This window comes from Cygnus atratus, chromosome Z (assembly GCF_013377495.2).
Source record: "Cygnus atratus isolate AKBS03 ecotype Queensland, Australia chromosome Z, CAtr_DNAZoo_HiC_assembly, whole genome shotgun sequence".
Taxonomy (NCBI): Eukaryota; Metazoa; Chordata; class Aves; order Anseriformes; family Anatidae; genus Cygnus; species Cygnus atratus.
The window spans coordinates 78,193,270-78,207,679 of NC_066396.1; the positions used below are offsets into that span (position 1 = coordinate 78,193,270).

Genomic DNA, 14,410 nt, shown 5'->3' on the forward strand with positions numbered 1-14,410 from the left:
AGGAGAGTGGAATGCAATAAGAAAATTTTAAAAAATATTGTGGAAAAAGATTGCACCCTCCCCATATACATGTAGTCAGATATACAGTCATTCAGACATGCAAACTACTCAAAAAAAATTCCTTCATTCTCAAGTGGTTTTTTTATGATGTATATTTTAAATGAAGAATTATCTTAGCATTACAAAAAAATATTTAGCTTATATCTTGCTATAGAGTCAGACTGCCTTAGCATCACAAACTCACATATATTAGAATGGGGAATAAAGCAAATAAATGGAACCATGTTGAAACTCTCCAATAACCCCCAAATAACTCTTAAATTCTCATAAAACAGAGATTTAATTTTTAATATCAAATGACTTTCTAGGACTATGAATTATTGCTATGAACCTTGGAAAACAAGACTTCCAAGCTCCTTTCAAATGAAAACAACCCCTTCTGATGTATTTCAGAACACAAAGCAGATCTTATTCTGGTCTGGCAATTTATATCAATGTACATTTGGAGGAAGCGAAAAGAATAAACAATTTGGTGGCAGCTGATGTGAAAAATGGTCAACAACTAATAACTAAACTGGCAGCTGCTTTAAGGCCACTCTGAGGTTTATTTTGAGTGTAACAGTCCTCCCTGTGGAGCTCGATCTGCAGGCAGGAAACAAGCAAGTTTATCCAAAGCACAAAACAAATGCATCATTCATTTGTTTGTCAACAGGCACCTCTCTACTGCTGGTAAGGCTATCACTCCCATTAGCTCAATTGGATTTGGCACACTTTCTCCTGATCTGCCATCCAGTCAGGGATGTAATATTGTGGTGTTCACATTATTTGACTGAGGTTCACCACACTCATTGGACATGTATTAACATGCAACACATACTTATGTATGGACAAAAAAAAATCATGGTACTTCCATGCCCAGCTGGGGAACTTTCATGGGCTGAATGTCAATGGGAGACATTGAGAACAACAAGGCTTTCTTCTGCGGTGGACTTCTCTGTGGCTCTCAGCTATGAGGCCACTATGCTCTGAAGCCCATTTTGGCAGTAGGAGTGTAGAGGCATCCATGTTTTGCCAATTCAGTGTTAGTGAGTTTTACAGTCTCAATATTGCAATGTAGATTAGCTAGTGATTCAAAACACAAACAAACAAACAACAACAAAAAAAAACTTCTTACTTTCATTCTTTGGCTCCATAAAAAGACATCACCTGAAGCTGTTTTGTACTCTTCAAAAAAGCAAATCTTAACTACTCCTGCAACATGACATTGAGGTTTTTAAAAGTTCAGGATGCTCTTTAATATGTAGAAGCACACAAAACTGAACCCACAGCACAATGTTTGAATTCAATGTAACTGACAAATGACAAATAAGACAAATATCACAAAGTAAAACCAATAAAAATAAATTCAGATACAGGAATATGCGGTGAGGGTCTGTTACTCTATTTATAAATACTGTATCAAGCCTTTGTAGCATTTGTGATGTTGCCAAATGGGGATCATTAACCATCTGTGTTAAAACCTTTGAAAACATTCTGGTAGTTTTCTTAATACTTCTTAGCTTAAAACAGTATTTGTTCGTCATAATTCTCATTACCTCATAACAAAGATGACCCACTAAGATGGGTTTAAATATTGCTACTTTTGTCTTTGGAAAAAACAGACCTGGGCTTTTTACAGAGGTGTTTTCCTTTTATGAGCTATATATAGGAATAACTTGTAAAAATATTTTTCTGTGTAATTATACGACAAAGAAAGTCTGCGTTGAAATAGGACTAGTATATCTTATGGTTAATTAAACATGAAGCTTCGAAGAAGATCACTCCAACAACAAAAGCAATTAACACTTGGTTATGTATAGGATGTAATTAGGCAAGCAGTTATTGTAATCCACAGGACAAACTTTTAAAGCATGCATTCCTTTAAAATAATCCATTTTCTGACTTATTTTAGGGACAACTGTCAAACGAGCACAAGCACTGTCAACTCAAATAGCTTCTCAGCTCTGTCCAGATGTCAAAGATGAATTACAGACTAAAAACTATGGCTTCATTCTGAGAAAATTTGCCTTTATTTCCGTCTTTATGCCCAGTGAACAACTCTCAACTTCTGTACGTCATTATACACCCAGACACAGGCTCAGAATCAGCGAGGAACTCCTGCGAGAGCCTGTTCCGACACTTTATATTAAAAGTCTGAAGGTGCTTTTGAACAAGACCCAGATAATTGAAGAAATGTTTAGCTGCAGTATTTTTGTGTCTACTGTCATTTCCCTTTTAAATTCTCTTTCTCTCTTTCTCACCTTTTCTCCTAAGATTTTTCTCCTCTGTCATGTTTTCTGACAGGGAAACTGCTCTTGCATTACCTGAGGATCAAGCAGGATGGATGTTATTAAGCAGGGTGGAAAGAGGGTCTCACACAATACATTGCTATATAGACACACCTGAGTTAACACGGAAACTAAAAACAAAAAGCCAAGCTATAAGGTATTATGCTGAAACCAACACTAAACTATCACTGGGGTGTTACTGGGGAAAAACACACAACAAAACCAATGAACAGGCTAAGATTCAGAAACAGCAAGAGAAATGTCCATGCTCTTATGTGAGGCTTTAACATGCTGAGATATGGCTGTTTCATTTTTCTGCTTACTGCTAGGTAAATGTCAGCCTGGTTAAGCACATTTCCTCCTTCCCTGAAGAAGGCTGCAGGGTAGTTAGTTGCCTTTGAGGTTTACATTAATTTGAGGTTTATTTGTCATTAAATCTTCTTTGTGTTTATGCCTCAATTTCATTATTTACTTAACAAAAAACATATATATGAGATCCGTTCACTATTTGCCAAGGTAGGAACCATCTGTCTTTATCTACATTATGCAGGGAACCGAATAAGAAAATGAATAGCAGATGTTGAAGAAAAAAGTTCTGAAGTCAACCAGAATCTTGTAATACAGCTTCACAGAGCTGTTAAACTGGTATCAAGACTAAAAGACTAAGAATGCAAAATTGAGAGGCCAATTCAGTGAAGAGTGCCTTTCCAAGATATATTTTACTTGTAAGATCTTGACAGTTATATGAAGAAAATATAAAAGTGTCTCGCGTAGTCCAGAAATAACATTTGGGAAATATTATACAAACATAAAGGGCTAATAAGAATAGCACAGCCCAGTTAATAAAGCACTGAGCTACCAGAAAACAGAACTAGACCCAGTTCCATGCTGCTCTTTTGCTTTCATCTTGCATCAGCTTTTGTCTTGTCTGTTTTTACAGCAGGTATTTTTTCGCTGCTAAAAGATAGTTGACCTTGCCAAGGTCAGTTCGTTTCTCTCCTTCATCTGTATTTTCTTGGTCATCCTTTTGTGTTGTCTAGACTGAAAGTATGTGTGGGCCGAAAACTGTGTCCAATTCTGCATGAGCCTAAAACTAATTCAGGTGCAGCCATGAAAACAATGAACAGTTTTATTTGGAAAAAGTGGATTCTATTTTGAAACAATGCCATGGAAGAATAAAGGCACGAACAGGGAACATATTTGCAGCCTTTCTTTCTGTATTCGCACCTAGCCAACTTTGTAGCCATTTTCTCATTTTAAGAGAGGGGAAGGAAAGTACAGTTTTGTTGCACAGAGGGAGAAAACAGTATTTCAAATCAGTGGAAAGCATAGCTAGGTAAAATGGGCAGGAATTTAAAACAATGAAAAGCTAACATCTTTCCATTAAAATTTAATGCATGCCTTTTTCAGATGGTGCTGCTATTGGCATCAAGCAAGAGCAAAATTTCCACTGTAAATACACAGTAACAAAAGGACTCAGATGCTACGTACATCAAAATTCAGAACAAGGAGGGAGTTTTCGCTTACACTTCCAGATTTTTTAAAGCAAGATCAAAAGCTGTTATTGTAATAGGAAATGGGTCATAATTCAATTTAACTTTCATCTGCAGGGGAGTGATACAGAAAAAAACTACAAGTCAGTAAGGGAACTGACAGTACTCTCCTGCAATGCTTTAAAGCTAGACATGATTCAACTGTTCATGGAAACTTCTCAAGTAATTTTTGCTAGTGGTGATGAATTTGTTGTATTTCAAAGATATGCTCTGGAACAGAGAGTTAACTCCTCATTTTTTACAAAAGACTTAACAGAGAGAGTAGGAGATAATTCTGAATAATTCCTTCTGAACAAAGTAAGACACGGTAGTATTTGTGCAATGAACGTTTTTCTCCTATAATATCCTAATTGTAGCTGCTTTACAGTTCAGATGGACTCTTGTACCTGTCTGTGAAGGTGTCAAGCTATGAATTCCAAGCACCAGGAAATAATTAATATGCTATGTCCAGTTGTTTCCTATTTGCTGGACACCTTGCAACAAAGATCTGCATCTTTCCTGTCCTTCTAATAATCTTCTTCCTTGTATTTTGCCAGTTAGAGTAAAATCTATGACTTTACCAAGGCTCTAGACTTTTATACCTAAATAGTAAAATACAGCCTAAATGAAGTATTGAAAAGCCAAAATAAACTAAGATTTTATGCTGTCTTATTTAATTTCAAGGCTTAAATTCAGTTACTACTATAAACATTTCCATAAAATGAATTGTAGAAGAGAGCTTTGCAAAGTCAAAAGCAATTTAGGAAGGGCAATGCTGAAATGCACAATTTAGTAACATTATTAATGGGAACAATGCATTTAACTTGAAATTTAACTTGATTTTGGGGAAAAACTAGGTTAGAGATTGACCTCTAGAATGGCCATCAAATATTTGCTGACAGATAACTGTGACTAGGAAATCAAGGAATATCTCTTAATACCATTTCTCCAAGTTATGTGTGTTTGTTTGCAGCATTAAAAAAACATTGGCCGCATAGGAATTTGTTAGATTTAAAAAAAAAAAAAAGGAAAAAAAAAAAAAAGCTTGCTGTTCACCTCAATCTACAGCATCCCAAAAGCAAATGGCAGTGAGCTACTTTTGAAACCAAGTCCGTGGTTTATGGGCCAAAAGCAACCTGCTTGGCATTCCAGCCTAGGCATTGCAAAGTATGTATATTTAACAGTGTGCAATTTAGTAGTGGGTACCCCTCTCTACCTGGTTTTGCCTTTGGCTACATCACTACGAACTATTTCTCCACTACCACCTTATTCCATCACTAGCCACTTTTCACAGAGTAATTATATCTATAGTGAGCTCCTGGCAAAGTATGGGAAAGAAAAGATCCATATTAATCCTTTAATCACAGCCTGCCTTGTTATGTTGCTGCATGCTGTGAACTAACAGACTGAGCGGACCATCGGTCTGCGAAAGCTCTTTGAGGTAAGCATAAAACAAAAGTGAGTTGCCAAAACTGAATGTCCAAGTTAAGTATTTCAAGCAGAAAATGAAAACTGCCTTTCCAAGAACAACAAGAAAAGAAAAAGATAATTTTGAATTGAAAAGATAAAACAACCAATATTGACTGTAAATATCTTTCAGCATCCCAATAAAAAGAGTGGTACAGAGCAAGGTTTATCTCTGTACGACTTCCCTTTTCCTATCCGAAATCTACAAACTCACTTTTCTGCCTGTGAGAAATTGTAATTAAAAACCAATACCAGCTTCGCTTCTGAAGAACGAGAGACATTTTGTTGCTGTATATGTAAAGAACGTTGGTTCCTCTCCCGATCTGCTTGAGAGGACTGTGGTTTATTGGACCGGCAGAGAAAGATTCATCCCCTTCATTTATTATATGTTATGATTAAGCTTACAATTCCCACAGAATACTTCTGTATCTTTCAAAGACCAGTCACAATATACTGCTTAGCACTCCAAGCCTTCTAGAAGTCATGTAATTTCCTCATTAAGTTAATTACTAGATTGGTCTTAAACTAACATTTTATCCTATTCCAATTTGAGGTATTTCAAGTCCTTAATTAAGACATTGAATTTTTTTTTTCTTCTTTTTTTTTTTTTCCAGAGCGTGGGTATGAAAATAAAATATTTAAGCTGGTGGCCAGACAGAAACCACTTACTTGTCTACTTTAACCAGTATTGGTAGAAATACTTGCTTTGTTAATGATACAATTCGAAAGATAATTAAACTATTCACATAATTTTCTCCTTCTGCATTGTTTTCAGCATATATAAATGCTACAGTATAGTGATTTTCTATCTGGCAAGCCTCTGCAGAATGCATTAAAAATAAACAGTCAAGTACAGCAAGACAGAGGAGAAAGAGGCAGGTGCAACAATAGAGTAGTAGTAGTAAATAGCACATGAAAGACAGAAAACAACATTCTTTTATTTTGTGATAGAGTGAAAGAACACCACCATGAAAACAAACCAGGCTAATCAATATGAGATAAAAAAGTGGTTTCTTCCCGTATTAAAAAAAGGGGAAGGATTCACCTTACGGAACTCTCGGCATCTAAAAATTCATCTAGTTTAAAATGATAAAAAAAAAAGTGAGGAAATATTTGGAATACAATTCTGCCTTTCTTTTCAACCAAGCGACTTAGTGATGTAGAAAACACGCTAACATATTAAACAGAAAGAATAAGTCAAATTGCAGCACTAAGACAACTTTTTGAATGGTGCTAATGAAAAAATCACGAGAATATTATCTAATAGTGGAGATTAGGCTGCCAGGAAAAACACCCAAGCCAAACATGTTATACTACTAACAATCATCACATTTGAAAAAGATGTAGGTATGTATATAACAGTTGCTTTGCCAATCTTCACAGCAATCTGCTATCTTTATCAGCATCTGTTTTCTTCCTAATAGTGCTTATCTGATTCCATCACATGCAATCAGTGAGCGAAAATTAGAATAAGACATTGTTTGTTGCTCCACTCTACTATTTAAAGGAAGGATGATTTTCTTAAATCATCAGTGCTCAGTGGTGGTAATATAAAACATTTGTGAATTAACTGTATCGTGTTTATCTCCCATGCACATCAAGTTGGAAAAAAAATGCAACCTAAAGACGTAGGTGAAAGTCAAATTTGCAGTGAAAAAACTGTTTTGAAGTTTTAAGTACAACTGGAAACACAAGGCTACGGCAGTGCTGCTGGTGGCCTGAAGATAATGTGGATATGCAAAGGAACCTCAGCAGGTTTCCCAGATGGGTATCCGTTTCATCCAGCTGTGCTCTGTCGAGATACGGACCTTCAAAAAACCCCCGGCTTTTCACTGATTTTCAGTTAAAATACCAAGACCTCTGTGTGCTTAGAAAGAACTAAGATAACATACAAAACAAGTTAGGTAAAGGAGATGGTTAAGGGAGAAGAAGAAAACTCCAGCTATTTGGAAACACCAAATGAGATGAGATGCCTCGGCTGCAAGCAATATTGCAGAGGACAGCAGTTCAGAGAAACAGCATCAGAGAAATTACTTGCTGAAGCACCAGGCAAAGGACAAACGGGCAAAGGCATTAAAGCACAAGGCGCTGCTGTCCTCATTAGGCACAGAGTGGGAAATCAATACGGTGACGGATATGGCATCTGCCGGTCTAGCAGAAGTAGGAAATATTTAAAAACACCAACCTTTAACTAACAGCAAATAGATGAAAGCAGATTTAAGCCTCTATCTTGACTTCATAATTCGTAGCTGCAGAAAATTAATAGTAGCGTGGGGATGGATTTTAAGGAAAATATTAATTCTCTTGAATGATAGCCTTGGCTAGGAAAATGAGATACGGAATGGTTGAAAATTTGTTTATAAGAGCAGTCACCAAGCATCTGAAAGATAAGGAATCTTTTCAATAATCTTCATAGCCTCAGTGCCCCACTCCAGGCATAAGACAGGAAGTACTTTAATAACACATCCAAATATCTAAAAAAATGGGGAGTGTGGTGACTGGCTGGAATTACAGTCCTGGATTGTGCTCAGGAGAAACAGAAACACTCCCGAAATTGGAAAAACAGCCTCATCACAGATCACCAAGAAATTATTGCAAAAGACTGTGAACTGGCTTGAAGTAGCAAATCATGCTGACAAGCAAATCAGAAAAATGAGAGAAAGGGCGCTGACTTTAAGGCAATATTTAAATGTATGTTTTTCTTCCTTTTTTCACTAATTAACCCAAAATGCTGTACCTGGCTTGGTTTACGTTAAGGTTGTACATAATGATGGGAAGCAAACCATTACTTCTTTTAAATTTCAGCACCAACTCCTTCCCCTTTCCCCTCTTCCCCTGAACATTTTTTTTTTTTTTTTTGCTCTTACTGTATTTCAGATAATTTCTCAGCAGTGTCTCCAAAATGAAGGGAATCCCTAAGGAAGTGCATTCAGGAGCAGAGCTGGTTGCTGGAATTAATTACTCCCATTAGGTTTGGTACCCTGCTGAACAGCAGCATTGTTCTGTATCACCACCTTGCACAGATTTTGACTACAACAAGTAGAGAGACAATAAAGAGGCAGATTACCTATGTCAATGAAGGGTCCTACCCTATGAATTAGGCCAGGTAACTGATATATGGCTTTTGCAGCAGCATCTTTACAGGAACAGCAAGTGTCTCCCTTGAAGCAAGCACCTTGGGGAATTCACAGCCATAGGATCAGGCAATCACCTAGGCTCAAAATGGCCTCCAAGTCCAACCACCAACCTGACCTACCAAGTCCCATCACTAAACCATGTCTCTTAGTGCCCAGATTATGACTGAGCTGGAAAATGACAATTTTGGTCATCTTGTCACACTCACATTTCCCCCACATCACAGAAAACCTTTTTCTTCTACTAACGATAGTGTTTGATATAAACAAGTGTTGTGCAGGGAACCTGTAGCTCATCAAGTGAGTAGAGCTTAGTTCACAACAGGTTTCCAACAACTGCAGCACTGATAAGGTAATATTCTTAAAGACGAAAATGCACTGCCTCTGTGATGAGTCACATAGCTGCCTCTGGAGCTAAATTATGGATGCAGCAATCCCAAACACTTCAAGACAAAGAACTTACTTATTAGTGGCTGCATTTTAAAATAAATAGAAGATTCAGAATTTCCCTTTTTGAAAGAGAGAAAACAAACAGAGTAAAACAACCCCAGCTCATGACAAAGAAGAATTTATCTCTAGGGTTCATCCAAAAGTGCTGTGAACTGCCCGTAAGTAGCAAGTAGCATTTATGCACACGATGCAATCACCTCTCAGCAACCATTATCACAGCAGGCTCCCTGATGTGTATGTCAGCACACAAGCTTTTAAGAAGAGGAACAGTTGATAACAACGGCATTTAGGCAAGGTTCTCCCAAAATAACTACCAGTTGGAACAAAGCTGTTCAAGTCATCCACATAACACATATTACGACAATAATTTTTAAAGGCATTCAGTAGGCTTTTACCCAATTTTATAGGCTTTCTAGTGAAAATTATAAAAGACAAACCAAATAAGGGATGCAGAGAAAATTCAAAAGGCATGTAAAGCTAACACTGTGAAATAACACATTGGTAGGACGGCCACTTTAGTGAAATCCAGAAATCTGTGCCTTACTTTATGCCTGTTTTAGGATACCATGGAATTGCTATTGGGTTCATTCCTTGCAATACGTAATTGCTGAGTGAAAAGGGCATACAGATAAGTTTGCTTTCACATACTTTTTTGTACAAAAGTGTTTTGATTAAATTCTGTGAAAGCAGCATGATGATAAAATTGCAGTCAGTGCATTAAAAGGTTACAGTATTATGCATTTGAAAGAAAAAAAGAGAGAGAACTACCAGCAAACAAAACAACATCAAACAGACAAATTTAAATGACAGGCTTGTTTTTCTTACAGAACTGTTACCCAGTCTTGAAGAATCTGAGTTCATCTTTACTCATGGACTGAATTAAGAAAAATCAGCTGATAGTATAAGTTAATGTTTAGTTTAGACACTGAAAAAACAAGTGATTTTAATGTCTTCTGTTCTTTTTCAAACAAGAAATATTATCATACTCTTTTGAAAAAAAATACAGAAATACTTCTTGACAAATTTTTGACCAGATTAAAAAATATGCCTGATAAAGGACTTACAGAGACCTAGCAAGTGGTCACAGGGGTCCAGGTTAACTTTACAGGTTCAGGCAGGTTCAACTACAGCAAGGCTTAGAACAGAACAGAAAATTTTAGAATATAAGAATTAACTCTGCAGCTCCTTGCCATCTGTAGTTAATTAAAAATCCACTGTCACCCACAGGAGGAATAATGCACCACAGGGTATTTCTGCAGAGCCTCTGCACAATCTTGGTTTCTTGGCATCATTGACAAGGCTAAAGCTGGATGCAATAAAACAGCCTCTCTTTTACCTGCAGAAACATTTTCATCTGCTTCTCCACCGTAAAACACAGCAATAAAATCTTCCTCCTCTCCAGAAGTTGCTAACTGCGGTTTCAACAAGCTGCTCTAAAAAACTTTCAGCAAATCCCAAGATCTGCAGTTATTCAAATGTTAAATAGACAAGGCAACTGATACTTCCGTGCTATACGTGTGTAAACTTGGGGAAAAGACAGTAATCATATTGCTAAATTGCTTAGCAACTGTAGGTAAAAAAGCTAATATGTCATAATTTATATGTGGAAAGATTGCAGGGGGTTAGTACCACATGTCTAGCACTATTGAGGCTTCCTGCTGAGAACTCCACTGCAAACTGGCAGCTAATTCAAAACACTGCTATTTTCAACAGTTCAAAAAATGTAAATGTGTCAGCAACTGGTCAAATAGGCTTCCATATGGTGATTTATTGCAATCTTACACATTAGCCTACTACTGACTTGTATAAATCACACTCAGGCTGAAAACATCTCCTGCGTGCATCTTTATAATGAATTCATGTGCTGAATCAATCTCAGTAGCGTCAGACTGGCCTCAAAATGAATCTTTGAGCATTCTCAATTAGACAAAGATAATTTCTATGGGCCAAGTTTCTTCATGTGCACAAATCTCAGGTAAATATGCTTTTCCAGGGAGCTTTGGAAGGACAGAAAGGGGAAAAAAACCTCTCTCAACAGTAGAGAAGCCAGTGAAACAGATCTGCAAACACTATTTGTGTTCATTTAAAAAGGAATATTCCTGGTTGCTGGGAACCTTGCAACATTTGGCTATCTCTGTATGCTGCACAGTCTGACCTGCAATGGAGCAGTGCAACTAAGGTACCAAAAGCATGAAGATCTGTGCAGCCTTTCATAGCTTCATCATCTGCACGTGGCATGGTCAGGATGGTTATACTCACAATGGGGAGCAAAAAATAATCCCAAACCAGTAAATCTTCCCCATACTGGCACCACAAAGAATAATACCTGTGAAATTTTATCTGAAGGTTTACCTGCAGCCACTGGGACTGGTCATTGTGTCCAGAGGTCCAGGCATTGACTTTGCCTTGCTTGTCCAGCCGAGCTTTCCTGGGCTCCCAAGCAAACATGTCCATGTTGAGCGTCCGGAAGACACTGGAGGCAGTAATTTGATAGTCCTGTATATGTCCCGACTTCATCCCTAGGGGTTCAGAGCAACCTGGAACAGCAAAATAAGATCTGTGACACTACCTACTTATCTCTGTAAGTGGTTTAGGTTTTTCCCTTATGGAAAAGAAAACTGGCAGTTCTCAAAGAAAGGGCTTTAATCAAGAGTATTGTTGGGGGAAGCTGCAGACAAACACATGAAAAACAGCCAATTCAAGGCACTTTATTTCAACACTACCTTGGAAGAATTGAAAACAAGATAGAGAATTCAAAGTATTTTATGCTCACGTAAATTTATGAAGGGAAACAAACAGAAAAAATTATTTTTGTCTCTTATCTTGTTTTTCTTTTCCTGTCCAGTAGCTTAAAATTGTTTCCCCTATTCAGTTCATTTTTATCATATTTATATGCCTTGCCACAAAACCCATGCCCCTGTGTACTGAGGAAACATTATTTTTTCTTAATGCCATTACTGAAGTATAATGTTAACAAGCCCTTCTACACTTTCCAATTACTTGATACCCAGACAAAAAAGCCTCCACACACGCTGGCAGAATGGAAGACTATAGTAAATACGGTCTGCGAGGGAGGGAGAATATTAGTAGAGAATTGTGTAGGAGAAATAGAGTTATAGGCTTATTTGTTTAAACCAGGTGGAGGTCCCACATAACTGAGTTATTTTGACTGCTGCTTAAGATAGATCTCAGGCGTCTTTCTCTCTTTTGGGTGTCCATGAAACAATAACAGCAAAAACAAATAGAAACAACATCAATTTAATAAGTGACTCTATGTTGCTCTGCCCTGCTACAGTACAGTGATAATACACAAAGCACATCTAGATCCAGAAGAGAGAAGAGGGAAGCTGACAACAGGCGAGACAACCTTGGATGGTAGCACTGTAACAACAGTACTGGAAGTGAGGGAGGGAGGTGACCCGCCTGGTTTTAAGGTTTAAAAGCAAACAAAGCAAAACAAAACAAAACAAAACAAAAACAAGTCAGGTGACTGGCAGTAAGGGATGAAAAGTGCTCAGGAAGAGTGGACGTATGGCTGCGTGGAGCAATGATTGATGGATGGATATTTGTGGGAACACAAACAGAGGCATCTTCCTTATTTTTTTCCTCCAGCTATCGAAAATCTGCATGTGTGCAGTTGTGCCAAAGTTGTCATTCCATAAATTCAGTGATCCTACTCAGATCTGTGGCCGATTTATCTCAGTTAACCTGCAAATAATATTTTAATTTACTCTAACTGAATGGCTCAGAATGTGCCCAGGACTTAGCATACCTCATTAGGGCTGATGCAAGGAGTGCATCACCCTCTGATGACTGTGGGTGAGAGGACCTTGACTTTATAAGACAAAAGTTTTCCACCTGATGTTTGGACCCCAAGCCACTGGGCTGGTTCCTTACAGGTAATCATTTGCTAAGTCACCAGCTGTGTCTCTTAAAGTACACTGGTAAATTGTAAAGACTTTACTGCGGTTATATGACCCGTCTCAGCTGGTGTCTCCTGATAAAATCAGAGCAGTGTGACCACTGAAAAAAAACACTCAAAACTATCATATTGTTTTTCACTTTATTTGAGCAAGATATCAAAGCTGTCTCTCTTTTTCTTAAAAGTTCATTTTCTCCACAGTATGCTCACCCTCATTTAAAAGACCTGAATCTTGTTTGGTTTCTTTGATATTCCTAGCAAAGACCTTTTGGTTAGATTCTACTTTCTGTTTCTCCAGTTGGTTTAACCACAGAATCAGGTGGAATTATTGGGGATTCAAATAAGGCAAGGTAAGTCTAGGCCCCCTGGGGGGTTCAAACAGCAGGAGCAAATTAGAAGAGACAGGTAATAGCAACACGCTCTTTAATGTAGTAACAACTGTATTTAAACTTTGAAATACTGGCACGTATCATATTCAATCAAAAATGAACAGAAAACAGAGCTAATTTTGGGGGAAAAAAACAACAAACCTTTTCAGAACTGATTCTCAGTGCAAAAATGGAAAATGTGAAGCCTTGCCTGTTGAGGGAACTATCTACTTAAAAACCACAAAACAATTTTCCTGGGAGTAGGAGGGAGCAATTGATAGTGTAAATAAGAGACTCATCTGTTGCTTTAGAGAAGGATTTTGGTTATTATGCTACTCTGAAGTATCACTCCAAGATCACAAGGGCTGTCAGCAGAATGTTTCATCCAAGGAATCTGAAGGAGGCTCTGACACAAAAACACGGGTTGTCAAAACTGTTTTTCAGTGCTGGTCCAATCCATCAAAATAGTTTTATCTTCTCTGAGTATTATTATTGATTTATGAAACAACAGATGTGTCTGCTTGTGTGTCTGTGCATGCGTGCATGAATTAACGGCATTTCACACCTGCCTTCCTTCTAATCTGCCCCAAATGAAAAACAAAAGAGGAGTAAGATGGTTGTTGCAAATAAGTGGAGAAAGTGAGAAGAACAAGGAAAACTGAAACAGATAACCTTGATGTACATGGGTGGCAGAACAGCAGCAGATCACACATGGTCACTTCCCATGGCACCTTGCATGGAATATGATGACTAGTTTTTGTTTTTATTTTTCGAGAGGTGAGCTTTTATTGATAGCACAAACAACAGAATCATCAAACTGCTACAAAACTTTGTGTCTGTAGATAGGCATCTGTCACAGAAGTGTATTTGTAATAATGCTCACAACTCCTTGAGACATCTCCACTGTACTGCATGTTCTTTCAATTTGCTTCATATTGTTCCTTTGAAAGGATTAAACCTCCTCTTCCCTTTCTACAACCTGTTAAAATCAATGAGAACTGATGTAGACCCACTTGTGGCTAAGCTCAGAGGAGCATCTTAGGACAAAACGTTTCAGATGCTTTGAATATCACCACCTGTGATAATTGGTAACTGGTGACTGTGTACGTTTAAACCCATCTAGGTTTAAGTTTGGAGAAACCTTATTTGGCCTACCCCTGTGAAAAAGGAGCAGTGAACTAATGAGGAACCTAAACACTGGGAAAGTGTG

At 37.7% G+C, this 14,410-nt stretch overlaps 1 protein-coding gene across 2 annotated transcripts in view; it reads right to left on the bottom strand.

The window, feature by feature from the left end:
* EDIL3 (EGF like repeats and discoidin domains 3) overlaps window positions 1-14,410 on the bottom strand; it is a 269,638-nt gene that overhangs the window by 39,417 nt on the left and 215,811 nt on the right. For both annotated transcript variants that reach the window (XM_035563213.2, XM_035563212.2), the window contains one exon: window positions 11,263-11,447. In XM_035563213.2, the coding sequence (XP_035419106.1) occupies window positions 11,263-11,447 (185 nt within the window). The remainder of the gene's footprint in view (window positions 1-11,262; window positions 11,448-14,410) is intronic.